This window comes from Lepus europaeus, chromosome 9 (assembly GCF_033115175.1).
Source record: "Lepus europaeus isolate LE1 chromosome 9, mLepTim1.pri, whole genome shotgun sequence".
Classification (NCBI taxonomy): Eukaryota; Metazoa; Chordata; class Mammalia; order Lagomorpha; family Leporidae; genus Lepus; species Lepus europaeus.
Window position 1 is genome coordinate 38,482,801 of NC_084835.1, and position 19,896 is coordinate 38,502,696.

The 19,896-nt window shown below is 44.4% G+C and overlaps 1 protein-coding gene across 2 annotated transcripts in view; it reads right to left on the minus strand.

Moving 5' to 3' along the window:
* The window catches only part of ADAMTS9 (ADAM metallopeptidase with thrombospondin type 1 motif 9), a 181,552-nt gene that overhangs the window by 43,352 nt on the left and 118,304 nt on the right, over window positions 1-19,896 (minus strand). For both annotated transcript variants that reach the window (XM_062201207.1, XM_062201206.1), the window contains 2 exons: window positions 11,217-11,384; window positions 4,293-4,466 (listed from right to left, as the gene is read on the minus strand). In XM_062201207.1, coding sequence (XP_062057191.1) covers window positions 4,293-4,466; window positions 11,217-11,384 — 342 coding nt within the window. The remainder of the gene's footprint in view (window positions 1-4,292; window positions 4,467-11,216; window positions 11,385-19,896) is intronic.

The window sequence follows — 19,896 nt, forward strand, 5'->3', positions numbered from 1 at the left end:
GGATGAGCGAGGGAGACTAAGGTAAGGGCAGCTGCAGCATGGCCTTATGGTGATACAGAGGTATATATAGAGAGAAGAAATGACTCCAGGCAAGGAAAAAAAGGGGGGCGGGTGGTGGCCCTGTGGCAAAGCAGGTAAAGCCACATGGCCTGCAGTGGTTTGTGTGCTGGCTGCTCCACTTCTGAACCAGCTCCCTGCTACTGTGCCTGGGAAAGCAGTAGAAGATGGCTCAAGTGCTTGGGTACCTGCACTCACGTGGGAGATCTAGAAGAAGCTCCTGGCTCCTGGCTTCAGATTGGCCCAGATCCTGCTGTTGCGGCTATTTGGGGAATGAACAAGTGAAAGGATGACCTTTCTCTCTCTCTCCCTCTCTAACTCTACCCCTCTCTAACTCTACCTTTAAAATAAATAAATAAATATTTTTTTAAAAAGTTGCATGAACTGCAAGATTTATTGCTCACTGCCAACGACACATGACCTCATATATTCATAATTTGAACTCGATAAGAAGAGGCTTTGTAGCTACAAGTGACTATATTAATCAGATTAGAGTATTACCAAATAAATCCTTTATACTGATGATTTTCCAAAGAGTTAAAAAGTCTTTCGAAAGATTTTTCTCCCTACAGCATCATCATTCTCAAGTGGGTAAGACTGAGCACTGAGAGGACCAATTACTTGTGCTAAGTTGGTCGGTGACATTAAAAGCCCAACAGTGTGCACCACAGGCTAAGCTGGACTGCTGGTTTTTGGCTGAACTCTCCATCAGGAGGCCACCGCACTAAAGGGAAGGAGCCATTGGGAAGCCTCGAATGTGTTGGGTACTGCACCGGCTCATCCTGCACTCCGTCCTGCTTCCTACTCACTCTAGCCCTTCTGCAGAGCCTGCCGGGTAACTCCCATCTGCAGGCGAGCTCACCACAGCCTAGACACCCAAACTTCCCCAAGCTACACAGCAGGCTGTCTGCTCTTTCCAACACGTTGCTTCGAGGGTGCAATGAAACTGAGGCACGCATTTCTGAATACAGCACTTTCTCTTCTCCAGAGGTTTTTCTTACATGGAAAATCCAAGTGCTCCCCTCATGGACCCCAGAAGGCACACAGACCTCCTGCCTTTGCACAGCGAGAAGCTAACAGAGGAGGCCCTCGGAGGCGCTTCCTGCCACGATTTCCCCAGGGTCGTGGCTCGCAGGCCAATGGCCAACCATCTGGAGCAAGAATCTGAATTTTAGAAGGGGTCGCGACCCAGTAACGGGAATACCACTCTGACACCAACACTCCAGGAAGAGGCTTGACAAGCCTTTGAGATGGAAAGAAATGTTTCAAGTTAGGTGCGTGTCGACATGGGGAGCTGTGACTATAAAGATTCACTCAGTGTGTTTTATAGGTCAGGCTGCTGGGCTTCAAATTCCAGCCTTAAACCTTACTGAATGCACCTTTGATGAATTAACCCACCCAAGCCTCGAGTTTCCACAGTGCACAGAGAAAACAGATACAACTGCTACATCAGAGAGCTGTGGAAAGCGGTAAGAAGTACTTCATGTAAAGATACTCACTATAGTGCCTGGTTCATAGCTTAGTCAATAATTAGCTCTGTTACTTTTACTATCATCAGTATTAGGGCTATAATACTAGATAACTCTAGGGGATACCCTTTACATTGTGGCCTAAAGGAATGGTGGTCCCTGGAATTGTGCAGTGTACAACCTGTGCAGCTGAACAAAACAACCCTGATGATCATGTGATGGTTTGTGTACAGAGCTTATGCTTGCAAAGGCAGATGCCTGGGATACTTAAGATGGGAAAGATTCCATATGCTATGGGCCCAGCATGAAATACATCTTGTCAACAAACTGGTGCATAGGGAGGCCAAAGAAAAAATGCACATGGAAGTTCTAAGGTGGCTCCATGTGATGGGCTGGGAGGCTGTGCCATGGAGAGCTCACCAACTTCAGGCTGAGATGTCCTAGAGGAGGAGATGGGGCTGTGTTATCAGGCGAGCACCCACGGCCAATCTACTGTTTTGATCATACACCTAGAACAACAACAAAATGTGTGGCCACTCCACTCCTGATCTGGTCCATTAAGGTTGATGTCCAGCTCGGGTCAACATGCACTCTAAGCTTTGCTTGCCATGGGGATGTTCTGAGTGTGCTGGGGCTGCACACTCCTCCATCTGCCCTCAGCTTCACCTGCCCATGTGTGTTTGTTCAAGGGCCCACCAAGGCGCTCTATCCATCCTCACCACCCAGGTCCTCCTTCCAAGTCTCCATCTTGGGTGCAGGCAGACGAGCAAGGCTGTTGCAGGCGGGTGGCCGTTAGACTCTGCCTGCCCACTGCTTACAGAGTCTGCTGCTGGGAACAGCGGTGAACCTGGGGCAAATTCCTCACCCAAAGGTCCCAGAATAGTCTCATGCAGAGCCCAATAGCAATAGGAGAGGGAGGACTTGAATAGATGCATCTGCACAGCACATGCAAAGACGCAAACTTGCAGGCAAGTTTTGCGTGATCAGACAGGAAGCATTTTCTTGGCGCTTATGTGGCAGGGTTTTTCTCGTCTTTGGGATCCAGAAGAAACTGTAAACGGAGCTTGCATTTTCACGATGAGCCCTGGTGCATTCAAAAGCCAGCTCATGCACCAGCAGTTCAGCTTCCATTCATTTCTGAACCCTCTCTGACCCTCTGCTCTCTGGAATGGGTCCACAGAGCTGAGCCTGGCAAGGGATGAAGAGGCAGAGGTGGGCAGGGGGAGATGTGAAATAAGAGTTAGGTAGAAGAAGCCAGAGGCAAACACCCAGGGAGCCCCCACTCTCCCTTCTGCATGTGACAATGCTAATCCCAAGACCCTAACAGATGAAAGATTAGTCTCTTGTCTCTCACTGCCTTGGAGTCGTGCTACACAGTTATTAATCCCACTGTACAGATGGTGACTCAGAGGCTCAGAAGGCTCAGAAACACCAGTGCTAAGTCCCAGGCGGACCAGTGGCAGTGCAGGTGCATGAACCATCTATAACAATGTTAAACCTCTGTGATGCTCAATGACTGGCGAGGGTCAAGTGCAATCTATGTGAAATTTAACTGCTCTGGCCATCTCTCCCTGCCATCCTCTGATGGAAGTAAAAACATCCAGGAGAGAAACCAAGCACAAAAAAGACAGGGGAGCAGGAGAAAGAAGGTCCCTCAAGCCAAGAAATGACTGCAAACCGGGGATCAGACAGAGCAGGCAGGCTGGGTCCCTTTCGGGGAAGGAGACTTCAGATGCCGGATCTCATGGTGGCTGAAGAGAACCAATTCAGCAACGACGCTTGCTGCTTCCACCTGTCAGGTATGTGATACTTTGGGCAAATGGCATCAGCCTTGGAACCTCACCTGCCGAATGGGTTGGCAATGCCTGTCTCATGGTGCAAAAGATGAAGCAAGGGGAGAAGCATTCATTCATCACCCCAGCCCAGTGCCGGGGCCACTACACCTGCTTCCCGGACTGCAGCCCTTCCCTCTGTTCTGAAAGTCCTTCCTGGGCTGGGGGCATCCCAGTCTTCCTGTGGCCCCTTCCACACAGCAACAGGACACAATTTCATTTCATCCCAACACCAGTGTACCGGGTTTCACCTTCGACTTGTCTTTCACCCCCTTTCCTGAGATGTAATCTCCTGTTGCAGACACTGCGGTTCTCTCTTGCTAATGGCTCACCTTCCCAGCCAGACTGTTCCCCAGGGACACTTGAGGTTTTTTTTTTTTTTTTTTTTTTTTTTTCTTAGCCAAACATTAATTTAGAGCAGTTTCTCTGGATTCTTTTTTTTTTTTTTTTTTTTTTTTTGAACGCTGGAAATCCTTCACTAATTAACCAGGGTTTCACATGAGTGCCCATCTTCTACTTGACAGCCAATGTTGGGCGAAGAGGAAAAACACAGAGGTTCCTAGCTAAAGTCTGCCTTGTGGCTATGTAGGCTGATATTAAATGACCAAATCTGGAGACACACACACACACATTTCAAATATTCCTCCCATCTCCCCCTCCTTCTTTGAAAGTTATCTCTCTGCCTTTGGCCCACGGCCTGTGAAAGCATTTTTGTAGGCAGTCAGAATATTCAGGAACGCAGACTGCAGGAACTGCTTCAAGGAGCTCTCCCACCCTTGTCGGAGCGAGCGCTGGGCCAGACGGCAAACCCTCTGGGAAAGAGCCAGCAATGCCACCGTGCCCCATGGCTTCTCTGGCTTCCTAGGGAGCGGATGTGATGCTCACAAGGGGGTGGAGCGAGGCGCTTGGCAGGTGCGTGCATGGCTCTACTTACTTCTTGCCATTGCTCTGCCCTCCAAGTGTAGCGAGGACACGGCGGGGCCTGGCAGGTGCGCTCCGATGCCGGTCTGGTGTACGGGTTGCACTCGGCCTCTCTGGCTGTTTTGTGTGTTCCGATCTGACAGCCCACATGCCTCTGCTGCACGCCTTGGCCACAGGACACGGAGCACTAAGAAGACAGAGAATGTAAGTGGATGCTTTGGCTCTTTTGGGATGGTTGGGGGCGGGGGGGGGGGAATGGTGAGGGTCACGGGGGGAGGAAAATGCACTTCCAATCTGATGACCTGCACAGCTATCACAATGCCTCCTGATTCCCAATGCAAGGGACTCTAAAATGACATCTTCAGTCTGGCCATTCCTTGCCTGTAATGCTGGAGAGCGAGCGAAGTACCCAAGTTTGGGGGGAATCTCTGAAGTTTAACAAAATCTTAGAGAACTGAAGAAGTTGGGTGGGATCTTTAGGAAACATTTAGCACGACCTAGAAATAGAGTTGTCACAGGCAAGGAACATCCTAAATGATTGCTATCCTGGAGGCCTGGGGAGGTTCCCGAACAATTGGGGAATACAGCACTGCACAAGAATTTCTCAGCACATTCAAGCTATAACCCACAGAGAGTAAGCTACTGCAGAGTTTAGGGCCTTATAAGTCGAATTTTTTTCTTCAGTTGCTTCCTTTTGTTGCTTCTATTCCTGGAGATAGGGAGTATTTTTTTTTTAAACCATGGAATTCACTAAAGTATTTGTGTCTGTTTACAACCTCAGATGAAGACTGTATGAAGAATAAAAGCTGACAAGGAAAAGGCATTTCCTCAGGCTTAATGTTTTCAGCCCTTGGAAACTACTGTTAATCAGGCTGAAGCATTTTGTTGACCAAGTTGCAAAATACCATATTAAGTCTGCAATTAACTTTCCTCTAAATTAATTTTTTAATGGTTTCCTCATTGCTGGGTTTCATAATCCCACTTATGGGCAAACCAAGAGTTATTTCTTTATTAAGGTTCTGACAGTCAGAAACTGAAGGTAACATGTGATTGGGAAGAATGGGATATGATGACACTCAGCTATTAAAAATTACCACCGAAGTGCTGTGATAACTCAGCCTTCATTATTTTGTCTGGTGTTGAGAAAACAAGCCTGCTATATATTAAAAGCATCTCCTTACAAAGAAGTCTTCTTAAAGAACCAAATCAGCCCTTTTAGGCTAGAAAGAAATTCTTATCCAATTAACCAGTAGCAACATTCAACTGTCTCTGAGGCTAATGGAAATTTACTTGCAAGAAGCAAACCCAAATGGATTCTGCTGAATATTAATTTTCTCTCCCTTTCAGACTTTAAGAAAATAGGTAATACTCTTTAGAAGGCAGCTTGGGAAATCAAATTGTTTCAGGGGAATCTATACCAGGGAGGAGGCATATATATTCACATCAAAGCCACCTGAAACAAAGGAAATACCTTGGATCAACATAGCTACTACTGTTTGAGTTTAATTGTATTAATTGGCTTGAATGAGTTTGTGACCCACAAGAAACCAGACTTGGAAAGTCATTATGTCTTGGGAGTAACAGGAGGGTTGGCCCCATCTGCACAGTATGGCCATTCAGGGCTCATGCAGTCACACGAATAATTTCCCCCATAGAGTACCCTGGAAAGGCAGGGACAGCCGCATGGTGGAGTTACTGCACAAGTGACAGACGTGTTCCAGCATCACCGTCACAACGACAGACGGCAACAACCAAAGCATCCTTTGGCTATTTGAACTGGGGATCTGAAGTATAAAAGAGTACATTTCTGCAAGAACAAATCCAAAAAGAAATACACACAAAAATAGTAATACTGTAGAACTCACTTAAATTTGGCAAAGGGCTGATCTATATTTAATGTCTCATAACATTTTAGTAACCTAAAAGAAACTGCAAAAGATTTTCAGAGTATATTATTTAGGCTATCAAGGAAATGAAACCTCTTTTGGATGTTATTGGTATTGAGGAACTTGCTTATGGTTCAGTGAGGGCAAGGTATTAAGCATTTAAATATTCAGCATTTTTTAAAAAATCACTTCCTCCGTGCAGCATTTGATAATTTCTCAGAAGACAAATTAAGACCCGGCAAGGTTCAGTTATATCATATAGGCCATTCTGGCTTCTGATTTTCCTAATGTCAAAACCAGCTTTGAAATAACACATCCAGAAGTTCCAACTCGCATTAAAGGCACTGCCATGTACAACACCCCCTCCCCCTGAATAATGCATCGACAATAATCTTTGCTCAAAATGAAGCGCACTGCATCAAAGTTCATTCTCTGTGTTCACCCTTCCTTCCTGCGCTGGCTCACTGGGGCAACAATTTGCATACAGAGGCAGCCAGGCTTGCTGGGCGCATTCTGAGAGATTTGTGCAGCAAACTCATGAATAAAACAGCGTCAGAAAGACCTCCGAGTTACCCTGGAGGTGGTGTTGGGGTGGAGGGGGCGCCCGTGTGTTTAACTTTGCAGCCGTGTTCAGTATACCATTTAGTTCGCTTGCACGGGAAGACACCTTGCAGCCTCTATGAATGCACTTCCCCGCCGCAGCCACAATTCCAGCATGGCAGGCTATTTAGTGCAGATTTGAAAGTTCATGTTTTTCGTTCTGAACTACTGAGTTGGGAGCTTCGTGTCATCTCTCTATATATAACGCTTGTGTGCAGCACTCACCAACGTAAAGGGAATGCGATGCTTGCTTGCATAGATGAAAATCTCCTACATGGAACTTCAGACATTTGTGGAATCATAAGACATACTTGAAAGCCTAAGATTTTTACTTAGTTTCTTCCAGTAGGACTGGGAAAATAATGATGCCCACAATTTTAAGGGTGGGGCCAGCTTGGAAAGCAACTATATACCTACTTTAATGAAAATAATAGCAAGAATCATGACAAACTTTGACTAAGCGTTTATCACTACATGCAAATATCTATATTTGTGTTTCTCAGTGGAATAATTTGTTGTGGGGACAGCTTAGCAGCATCCCTGATTTGTATCTAATGGATACCAGTTGCAATTCCCCTCTTTCCAAGTTGTGAAAACTCAAACTATCTCCAGACATTGCCAATCTCCTATGGGGAACAAAACCCACCCCCAGGCGAGAGCTTAATTCTATACTAAGCATTACAGAAAGAAATGTCTTTTGTACTTCCTAATATGCCTTCCAGGTAGATAATCCACAAACAAAGCAAAGAACAGAGATGATCATCGCATTAGCTCAAGTCAAAGCAAAACCAAAAAAATAATCAAAACACACACAGACCTAAGTAATGTAGCATAGCTACTTTGGATTAGAATTTGGTTCCCACCTTATAAATTTGGTGCTGATACGATGTCCTTTGCACAAAGTCAGCAAGAGTATGGGTGGGAAAGCCCATGCTTAAACAATACAGCATCAGTGCTTTTGGTCCAAACAAAAACAAGATATGAAGAGCATAAATCACGAAAGCAACTCAATAAAGCGACTTCACAAAGTTCACGGAAAATGGAATTGAAAAATACTGTTTTGATGCGCTTTGGAAATTCATGCATTGCTTTTTCATAATACAAATTTCCACAAACTTTGTGAAGAACCCTCATATTTTCCACCCCTGACCCCGTGCACATGCTTCCTGAATGTCTCAAAGGACACAAGCCATGCATTAGTTACATTTCCCCATGAAACACTGCACGAGTATTTCAGAATCACACACCACAATTAACATTATGATTACAAGAAAAGTCTTCAAGAAGAATGGCTGGTAGATTCATAATATCACTGGACAGTTTCCATTTTGGTGCTTAGCAATGAAGATCTTTTAAAAATTAGCTTTTTTAATTGAATCTATTACTGATTTTAAGATATATTAATATATTTTGTATCATTAAGAGAAAACCACAAGGGCTGTTAATTAAGCCACAGCATTAAAAATGTTTCCATAAGTACAGGACAGGTTTAAAAATTTTTACTCGAGTGCTTTTGTTTCATGCGAATACAGAGTTTTCACATATGTAAGGCTGAATCAAGAATTACAAGCTGGCGTGGGCATTTGGCTTAGCTGTTAAGTGACTGGTTAGGACCTGTGTCCCACACTGGAGTGCCTGGGTACATAAGGGCATGCAGCTCTTAACTCCAGCCTCCTGTAAATGCAGATGCTGGGAGGCAAAGGGAATGGCTCGAGCATTTGGGCTCCTGCCACCCATGTGGAGGCCTGGACTGAGTTCCTGGCTCCCAGCCTCAGCCCCAGCCAACTGCAGACACTTGGGGAGTGACCCAGAGGATGACAACTCTTTCTCTCTCTGTCCTTTTGTTTGTTTGTCTCTTTTTCTGTCTCTATGACTCTCAAATAAATTTTTAAAAATAATTAGATACTGATCTCTGTCTTAAGATTTCGTGAGCATCCCTTAGCTTTTGAGAAAATAATTAACTTCTGAGAAACGTAAAAGATCAGTAAGGATTTTCCCTAAAAGCTGATTTCTTTTACAAATTCAAGAATTCAATACAGAAATGAAACATTCCATTTGAAACCTCAAAACACCAAGTTTTGGGGAAAGGCTATGAAAATTATTATGGCTCGAGGAGTATCCTATCCCAATTATTCTGTTTGTCTTATTATCATCAGGCATTTTGACATGATGAGAAATTGTACTAATTATTCTTCCTACCTTGAAGCCTGGATGACCGAATATAAGTGAGAAAAGAGATCTTCTAAATATTGTTGCAAATGGACAATCATTACTCGTGCTTAATATCACTGCCTTAGGGATGGTCCTGTTAACCACCTGATTATTAGTAAGCCAATATTTTTAATTATTCAGGACACCTTTCTCCATCAACAGTGGGTCTGATTATTGTCAGGTACACTTCTAAGCTGAACCGAATTTCACCCGCTTTTACAATTCATTTCTATAAACCAAATCAGGACGTGATAAAGCCAGCCACAGACCATTACATAAATGTGTTTACTTGCATTTTTCTACAAAGGTGACTTTTCTAAGCAATCATTTTGAGCAGGTGTGAGTTTTTCTGATAATCCTATTACCTTATGTTGGCAGAAACCCCCCAGGGTTTAAACCTAATCACCCCAGCTTTGTAAGCAATTTGAGGTTTCCCCTTAAGATCACAGGATGCTGGAGTAAAACTCCGTCTGTTTTTACCAATAAAGAGCAAAAGATTCTTATCAGCCTTTTTTTAGTGATTAAATTGCCCTTTAAAATGAGCATCATTTGGCATGCTCTCTACTTAATATTCAGGCGGGAAATGCAAATAATGAGTAGAGGCCAAAAAACATAAAGAAAAGTAACAGAGCATGACAGTGCAGAAGAGGACAGGCTAATTAGTGCAGTATCTTAAATAACATTAGCTGCAGGGGAATCAAGCGGCTCCAGAAATAAAAGGGCTGCAAGTTAAAAGATGGCAGTGGTCACTTAGAGAAGCTATTAAGAAGCAAGATCAGTATGAAACGCTGCCTTGAATGTGGCCCTTAAGGAAGCCAGAGAGGGAGCTCGCTCTGGCTGGGTGTCGATTCTCTGATTATTAAAATAAACAAACAACCTTTCCCACGCAAGTTCCATTACAATGAAGGCACTGGGAGGGATGAGACTACTGCACTAGGAAAGGATGCGTCACGTCTGATGTTTCGTTCATGTGGAATATGACTGTGTATGTGTGCACAGGCGCCAACGATGCTGGCTCAGGGCATTTCAGAAAACCCCAGGTTCCTGGAGGAATTTTCTATTGGTCATGTTGAAATGGAGGATTCTCACATCCTCCTCATGTTAACTTAGCTCTGTCCAGACACCTTTGGGGCTTAGAAATCCAGATTCAGGCTCTAGAAGAATCAATTGGACAGGCTGCCCGACCTGGAACCTAGTTTTCCAATGATTCTCAAGAGTCTCCATTGCATGGAAGGATCAGGAATACAGTAAACACATCACTGAATCAGCTCCCAGCAGCAAAGGATCAGCAAAAAATTCAGAATATTGTAAAAGAAGTTGAGCCCTATTACTTTCAAATTAGTACCTCCAAGCAAGCTGAACAAACAACCAGGTGTGGGGTTACACCCCACTGTAAGGAGTAGACATGAATGACTTTAGTTCACTTATTCAGTGTTTATAGGTACCCAGAAGCTTTTAAAGTTCCTTTTTCAAGTTCACCAGTGAAATGCTGACCCACCCCCTCCCCCCATTCTTGAGTAGCTCTCCAAATGTTTAGAATTAGTGGACTCTAAGTATAATCAGGGTCTTGGGTACTCAGCCCCTTCCCCATGCGATATGCATCGCTCTCACCCAAACAAAATACTACTCTCGGGAGCCTGGTAGGATATAGACCCCTGAGCAAAGCACTTGGCATTCATTATTGCATTAAGTCCTCATAAGAACCATATGAAGTAGGCTTGGGAAGGTTAAACAAATCACCCAAGGTCACATAAGCTAGACAATGACAGAGAACTCTTCTCTCCTGACCTGCATTTCTGTTGGAAACAGCAGAGACCAATTTTTGAACACTTCTTATCAATAACCCTTTCTTCAAAAACCTCCAAGGGAAACTGGACCTCAGCTCCTGCCAGATGACCAGTCAGTTTCCGAATGATCTGAATGAGTGGATTTTAAGTGGTGAAGGATATTACGAGGCCATGAGGGGCAATTCTACATTAGGTGTCCATGCTACTACCACTTGGGGTTCAACCTCACAAACATATGATTGAAGGTGCCGCCTCAAGCTCCCAGGGTCAAAGCTACTGGTCCCAAGGTCACGGTGCGACTAAGTACTCTGCCTGTCTAGATGAAGACCCTCCCAGTCTCTGAGCTCCCCGCTACAAAACGAAAAGCGTGCAGGGAAAATCAAGCGTGCACACTGGTGCCAGCCACGTGGCCAGACCCAGGGAAGCAGTGAGTAACGGAGAAGCATTGCTCACCTGACTCCAGGCGCCAGCCTTCCACTTGGGGCAACGTCCTCCTCGGCACTTTCTGTGCCCTTGGGGCTTAGCCAGGTGCTTACAGTAATCACTTTCTAAATGGCTTCCATCTTTTGCCATGCAGTAAACATTTCGTTGCTTATGCCCTCGACCACAAGAGACAGAACACTGCAATATAAAGCAATGGCAAGGTTGTTGTTTTTTAATCACATGGAGTTTGAAAAAACCTGTGTTGTGAGATGGTAAGATCACGCCTGACAAGATCCGCTATTCCCCCCATTTTTTTTTTTTTAAGACTTATTTATTTGAAAGGCAGAGCAACAGAGAGAGGGAGAGACAGACAGAGAGACAGACATAGAGATCTTCCTTCTGCTGGTTCAACTCCTCAAATGGCTGCAATGGCTGGGGTTGGGCCAGGTGGAAGTCAGGAGCCTGGAATTCCATCTGGGTCTCCCACATGGGTGGCTGGGGCCCAAGTATTTGGGCCACCCTCCACTGATTTCCCAGGCACATCAGCAGTGAGTTGGATCACAAGTGGAGCAACTGGGATTTGAACCTGCATTCCAACATGAGATGCTGGCATTGAAAGGAGCAGCTTAACGTGCTGTACCACAAGACCAGCCCTGCCATTCTGCCATTCCCCATCACTATTTTGGATAATATCTCAAAGGCTCAATGTGAGAGGGAAGGTGGCATTGAAAAAAAGAATGCCCACTTTACTGTAGCACCAGTCCTGAGTGGCATGCGGATTTATTCAAGACTGTGGGTAAATCCTGGTAAGCTGAGCCAATGACAAAGCTTATGAACCTGAAATTACCATGCAATTCTGATGGGAAGAAGTCTTACTATGAAATAGTAAGACATTCCTTCACAAAATGCCTCATGATTTACTGACTGGGATGAAAATACATTTCCAAAATACAACTGTGTCCAATTTCTTAATTAAATGACTGAAAGAAACTTCTGAACCCTTTTCCAAGAGAATAAGCTCTCAGCTTTCCCAGTCCACTGGGGAGAGGTGAAAAAGGCATGGTAGAAACTGAAAGGTAAGCTAGCAGGTAAGTCTGTGCCAATTTGGGGAGGGAGGCATTACCTTTCAACTTTGATCTGCAGGTTCACTGGACTGTTTTAAATGTGACCTTGTCTGACCACATCTAAGAAATTTGACTTTGATTTCAGATTAGGTTTCTCAGAAAGGTTTAGGAATCAAAGTGCCCACGGAGTCTAGACAAAAATTTGCTATGACAGGCTGGCCCCAATGAGTGCACTGAGATATTCAACATCCATTGCCTCATTAGCGGTTACAGAAGTCATTACCACTTGGATCATAAGCTGCTGGCTCGGGTTTTCAAGACACATTATTTCCCAATATGATGTTCATGCTTTTTGGAGGGAAATGAGTTTAAGAATGAAGAACAAAATGCGAAAATCCAATGAAAATAGATTTCAAGTGTCATTTCCTTCTATTCAGTATTTCTTATTTCCCCCACTGACTTTGTGATTCTGTTAACTTAAATTACCAAAGTGCCCTTGTATGCCTGATAAATAGAAACTTGTACAACAAGCAGACTATTCCTAATTCAACCACTAATACCAAGCATGCTCAAAGTTACACCATTCATAATTGTGCCAGACAAGTTTTTCTCGTAAACACAAACCATTATAAAAATGTAAATAGTAGCTTGGAGAGAAATTGAAATTCAAAATACATATATTAATTCTTTTTGCTTTAACTTTTCACTTTAGCAGGTGGAGACAATGCTGTTTTCAGTTGAGCTCCCATCTAATGAATACTGTGAATTGGAATAGTCATTGTGGAAATCTTAATAACATACAATATGGAAGCAAGGCGCTCAGTTTGAATATCTATGCTAAAACACAAACATCCATACTCAGCCTGCATTGTTTTGATGTATATAAAGACGTTGGGATATAATTCTAGAACACAGTCCCTAGAAGTGTCCCTACAAATCTCTAAGAGCAGTCTAATGAATTGCACAAAGAAAATCCATATTATCAGTGTCCAATTTTAATACTTAAAAATTTTACTCGGACAAGAAAAAAATATAGCGGCACAACTAAAATTCTTGATGTGTTCATCTGTGTAGTCAGCACACATTGCCTGAGCACCTACCAAGTTCCAGGCATTACACACAGGACCAGAAATAGAGTGATGCATAGAGCTGACATCAGCCCTGCCTTCAGGCAGCTTACAGACCAGTGAAAGAAAGTACCATGAACCAAGTGATGACAAAAATAACCGCAAGATTATTCAGAGATGAGTACCATGAAACAAAAAGTGTAAAGTGGTTGCAAGAAACAATTTCTGGAGCTGGACCAGCTGGGCTTATAGGCTGTAACAATGAGTTTGGATTTTATTATGCACATGATGGGAAATCACTGAAGAGTTTTAAGGCAGAGCAAGACATGACCTGAGTTTTGTCTCAAAAATTCTACTTTAGTGAGTAGAGATTGGATGTGAATACAGTGTGAGAAGAAACAAGAAAAACTACTTAGGAAAATGACTACATTTGTCCAGGCAAGAGGCAAGTATTGAACCAGGCACTCTGATATGAGAGGGTAGCATCTTAAGAACTAGACCAAATGCCTGGCTCCAAGGTTATTTTGGGGAAATCAAATGAACATGGAAGAACTTCCAGCAGGGCTACTTATAGGACAGTCATTTCCATATACAAACAGTGCAAAAAGCTTTCCCTCACTGTGGAGGGGGAAAAGGGAGTTGATGCACACACTCATGTAAGAATACACTGTGGTCGTTAGAAGACACAGCCTACAAGTAGGCAACAATCTACAGAGGCAGAAGTAGCAAAGGCACATCTCTGTCACATTCATTATGTGTGAGGCACTGCCCTGAGACTTTATATGCATTACCTCATTTTATCATCCTAATAAATCAACGGAACACACTAACAGAGATGGGTCCTACTATTGAAGACAACTGGTGTTTTTAAAACGATGTAACCACATGGTTTACACATTGCTTCCCATATGCCTCCAACGCAAGTAGATATATTTGTGTTCCTGTTGGCACGAGAAACATACAATGACTAATAGTTAAATTATGAACATCCTCACCGATGGTAATTCATCTGAGGTATGCCACTGGTACAGCCAACATCCATTATTAATGAAATGGAGATGCATGAATATATTTTTAAATATGATGCCTTAAAAACATTTTTCATGTCTGCACTCAGTGCCTCCCACCCATTCCTATGTGCACTTTTCTTATATGGGGACTTGAATGGAACTGAACTGGAAAAATGAATGTGATACTTCATCATGACTCATTGCATGTATTATTTGCCTGAAATTATTAAGATCTAAAAGTGATGAGGAAATTCTCAAAGTATCTAATCTGAGAGCAAACACTTTTCATTGAATGCTTTCTAACTTCCCAGTGGAAAAAAAGCAGCTGTTCACAGAAATGTGCAACTCTAACAGGTTTATTAATGAGCCTATTATGACTTCATAAAGGAGCTGTCATCTTGATCATCACACGAACACCAGCTTCAAATCCTCTCCTACATTCTGTGGGAAATTTCCAGCTCATCATTTTCAGTCTTTGCCCAGGCAAAAGGTGAGTTCTACATCAACATGCGTCACTGAGAAATAACAGCCAAATTCAGTGCGTCACCTAGCACGTGTTATTTATTGGCTACAAATCTGAGTGTTCTTGCTCTCCAGAACATTTAATTCCTTCAATGTGCAGTGGAAAGAGCCCCCTAGTTTTCCAAAATGGGCCTGACTTTTTTCTTTAGGCAAACAACCCAGCTTGCTGAAGAGAAGGATTTTCCTCCACCTTTGAACAAGACTCCCAAACAACTAATTGGTTCTGGTTACTGTGAAACACTGAAGTCAGCATCCAGGATGCCTGGGCTTGCAGGCTCTTGTTTATATGAAGCTGTGAAGGGGATGCTGGAATGTGGAGCCTTGTTCCAAGGTTTGTTAACACTTTCCACTGCTAAAGTCCGAGAGTTGGAAATCCTTGCTTTCAAATCATCTGGTAGAAACGTAACTCAAGACAAGGGCAGCCAGTTCTTAACTTCCCTGGTTCTTAACTTCCTCTGTCCTCCTGGAGCTTTATTTTTTTTAAATATTTATTTTATGTATTTGAAAGATAGAGAGAGAGAGAGAGAGAGAGAGAGAGAGAGAGAGAGAGAAAACCATCCACTGGTTTGCTCCTCAAATGGCTACAAATGGCAGAAGCCAGGATCCAGGAGCATCTTCCAGGTCTCTCACACGAGTGCAGAGGCCCAGGGACTTGGATCCTCTTCTGCTGCTTTCCTAGGTGCATTAGCAGGGATTGAAAGTGGAGAAGTAGGATTCAAACCAGTGGCCCTATCGGATGCCAGCACTGCAGGTAGAGGCCTACCCTGTTGTGCCACAACACCCTTAAGTAGCAGTGCTGGATGTGGTGCAGATGGATCTAGGTCTAGTGAGCTGTCCTTGGACTCCGGAGTATCCTGTGTTGTTCTTTCACTTCTACGAGGGACACCGCCCCTGAGTCATTGAGAAGCCAGCAGGCAACCTTGAGGTCTGCATGGATGCAAAGGGCTGAAGATCTAAAGAGAATGAGACCCCCAGAGTTGCCAAGTCTGCTGAGGTCATGAACATTCAGATGAATATGGGGTTCTACACAGAGTGGGCAAAGATTCCCTAAGGTTCCAAGAAGTAGTAGTAAGTGGGAGGGCAGATGTTAGGCAGGGATGCACACAGAATCTGGCCAGAAGAAAGCTTCTGGGTGGGGCTAGAAGATGCTGGGACTCAGAGGAAGCACCGGAAGGGAAAGGGTGGGGACTAAGGTCCACTTGAGCTATAGAAGATGCCAAATAGGGGTTGATGGATGGTCCAAGGAGGGGTGCTCCAGTCAGTGTCTGGGCACAGTCTGATAATCTAGGTGACTCTTAATCTAGATGGATGGAATTCTGTGTCTATGCAATGTGCAATGTGGGATGCTGATTGTCCAGTTCACACTTCCAACCACAGGATTCACTGACAACATGGTAGAAATAACAAGGACAGAGAGTTCAAGAGAAATGTCATGAACTGGAACCCGCTACCAAGTGAAGTCAAGACCTTCGAATTACGGATTCCTGGCAATGAGGTGGCTAAGCATCATTTGGAGGAAGGTAAGTACAGTTCCGTTTGGAGATAGGAGACTGTATAAATTACTGCTGAAGGCCTTTCCCATGTGATTCTGCAGCATATGAAAATAACACTTAAGTCACTTCATTTAAAAATGTTTGGCTGTACGTTTTCATAGCATCAAGAAGCTCTCCTTGATTCTACCCTCAATGTGACCTTATCTAACAGAACACAAAGTCAAACCTCATCTGGAGAGTATGCTATCGGAAAGGACACAATGCTGATGCCCAAGGTTCAGGGCTGCCTTTGCCAATTCATGTGACAAATGAAGTGTATGTCGCGTGAGTGTCACACGAGCAGGAGAGGCTGAGGGATACCGGCGTAGGCCCACTGTTCCACTGGAAAATGAAATGTAAGTGCAAGGATGCAGGTTAAGGGATCGCATTTTCAAACCTGCTCAGTGGAAGACCTGGGAAAACAAGTGGACATATCACAAACAAAGATAGTTGCTGCAACTCACATCTGTTTATTTACTGCTTTTCACACGATAGCCAGCCAGCAAGTATGTATGGAAATGAGAACACAGGAAAGCTCTAGCCATTATAGAGGAAGTATACTATAAATGTCATGTTTTCATAAATGTTGGAAAAAGAGCCACCTAGCATCTGAGTCACAGTGCCAATGCTGAGCTAACTTAGATCAAGTTACTTAGATTCAACATGGCCAGTCCAAGAGCACTCTTTGACTTTGCAAAACAAGGACAGAGTTGAAAATCCTACGACTCTCTGTGAGGGAACACTGGGCCCATGAGGGAGCACTGGCATCTCTCATTTAATCCCAAGAGAATCTTGTACCATCCGATCCCTTTTCACAGATAAGGAGACTGAAGGTCAAAGAAATGATGTCTCTAGGCCACAGTCACCTAGCCAGGAAGCAGCAGCTTTAGGGTTTAAATTCAGCAAGTCTGTCTCCAGAACCATCATGTCAGTCCTTAAGCTATACTGAAACAGAGCCTGGATAAGACAACAGGGTGTGCACCTCCATCTACTTGTGACAAAAACAGAAAGCAAGGCCCTCCAAGAAATGCCTTTCCTGACTATTTTAGAGTCCTCTGTGTCCTCAGTCTCCTAGGAACACAGTAGCTACGTAATGTTCATTGCTGACTTTAATACTTTAGCATCAGGAGAAGAAATAACATAAAAAGCAAACACTCACTCAAACGAAGGGCCACATTTCCCCTTGTCTGAAGCAACAACTGCTTTTCTCTCGGCTATCTCGGAAGGTCATTAACCTTTTGAGGCCTGCCCTGTGCCAAGTAGTGCATTATCGTTTCCATTGATGAAGGTATGGTTGTGAATGGAAAGTGAGGGTTGTAAATGTTGACCTCCCAGTTTGCCAAGGACCACTCTCCCAAATGTTTGAGTGGTCAGGCAACTCAAAGCTCATGTAGTACATCTATTTATTTCACTAGAGAAAAGGAGACTCGGCAGGCCCAAAGGTCACCCAGCAAGGAAGGAGTGCACACAGGCTTAGGACTTTTTGTCCCATCTGATGCCAGTCTCATCAGGGGGTTGTGGTCAGGTTCTTGTGTGCTGCATGTTGCGTGGTAACCTAACCAGGCGCTCTGACTCCTTCCACTCCAAGGTGGACAGGCTTGCTGAGAGCTCCCATGGTGGGCAGCCAACAGCCAAGGCAGGCATTGATTCTGCACCTTGACTTTGAGGGATTACCAACACCCCAATCCGAACAAGAGTGAAGGTAATGCCCTCTGTTCCCAGGTACCAGTTAAGAGCAAATTCCAAGGGAGTTTTGGGGCATGGGTGCCAACACAGGAAACTACAGCTGGCCATAGGGGTGACTGTTCTCACCTTGCTTTAAAATGCAACACAGATTTGGAAATCACACTGACCTGGGCAGGAATCCCATATGTTACTCTACTGGGAGCAAGTGAATTAATTGCTCTGTGCTCTGTAAAATGGAACAACAGTAGTACTTACAACCCACATAATCGTGGCATGAGAGCATGCATACAAAGCTATTTTGGCCAAGCAGCTTAAAGGGAAAAAATAAAAATAATACATGCTCACAGTCAGCACCCTTCCTACTTCAGTTTGGAATATCTCCTAAGATGCAGTTCAAAAGGCAAGCTTATTATTATTATTTTTTTTAATACAACATTTGTTAACCAATGGCATCTAAGATCACTGTGCTGACACAGGCATTGAGGGGTTAAGATGGGACTTGGAGTAGCCAAATCTCACACATGAATGGGTGAGAGTGCCTTCCTTTCCAAAGTTACAGACATCCACAGAGCAGACACAAATGCTCTGTATGGACGATGTTAATTATTGACGTGTCTTCCTCTCACCAAAGTAAGAAAAAGAGACACCCCATCGGGATGCCACATTGCTTTCCTGTCCCATCGTCCTCTGCTTACACTTTTCACTCCAAGCACTCCTTAGGATTCTCACTTGGTTCCGGTCCTGTTACTGATTTCATCGTCCTGAGACACAGAACCAGCACCAGAGATCACACCCATCACCGGATCTATGGCTGCTCCATTCCTGGCTATGCTCAATGCGGCTGTGGGCGTGGTCACAGCTCTTTGTGCAATAGCCCATCTCCTTATAGGCCATGTGAAACCCATCACAGGAGGGTGTCTTTATCGGGCTTCTCACAAAACAAGAATGGCTCTGAACGGCGACACGGGGAACCAAAATATTGAGGCGGAAGGGAGAGAAAGCTTTTGCAGGACACAAGGGCTGTGATTTCAGGGCGTAAAGCCAGTGTTGACAGGCCTGCCTGACGGCTGTTTATGTCTAAGACCACCCTGGCACTGATTACCATGAAAAGGAGCCGAGAAGGCATGAGATTGGCAGGGAACACCACAGAGGACAGCGGATGCGGAGTCACAGCCATCCCGGTCGGATGGGCATCAGGCCACCCCCTAGCCCCACGGCCCCTCAGCACCCCCAGCCTTTGCTAAGGTCTAAGAAGGCTGCTGTCAATATCACAACCAAGTAGGTGGCCCTGCCTAGCCAGGAAGGCGACAGGGCCAGAATAATGCGGGTGACAGGGGGAGGCCCTCATGTTCTCTGCCTCCCATGGGCCTGAAGGATTACGAAGCATAGGACTCTAGCTGCCTCCTGCCTTCAATCTCACCTAAGAACATTGGAGAAAACCAATTCAATTGCTACATAGTGCACTATAGGAATTAATTATGCAAGCTCCAACACCCACACTGGGGTTGCTTTTTGTTATGCAGGATGGTAAACATTACAGTTTTCTGCCATCAAGAGAGAGAAACAAAAATGAGCAAAATCTGCAAACGCACCACCTAGGGAACTCTGCTGTATCTGGATCCACAGTGCCCCCAGGGATCTGAGGTATATCACACCACTAGGCCCTGCGACTCCTCCTGTGTGTCCTGTTTCCAAACACATTGCTTAGTTGTGAAGGACTTCTTTTCCCATTCAAGGTTATATCTGATGACCATTTGTAACCTGACTCCAGCAGAGCAATCATGCTGGCATTTTTCGGGACAGAGGGAAGGATGGTACAAGGATCCACT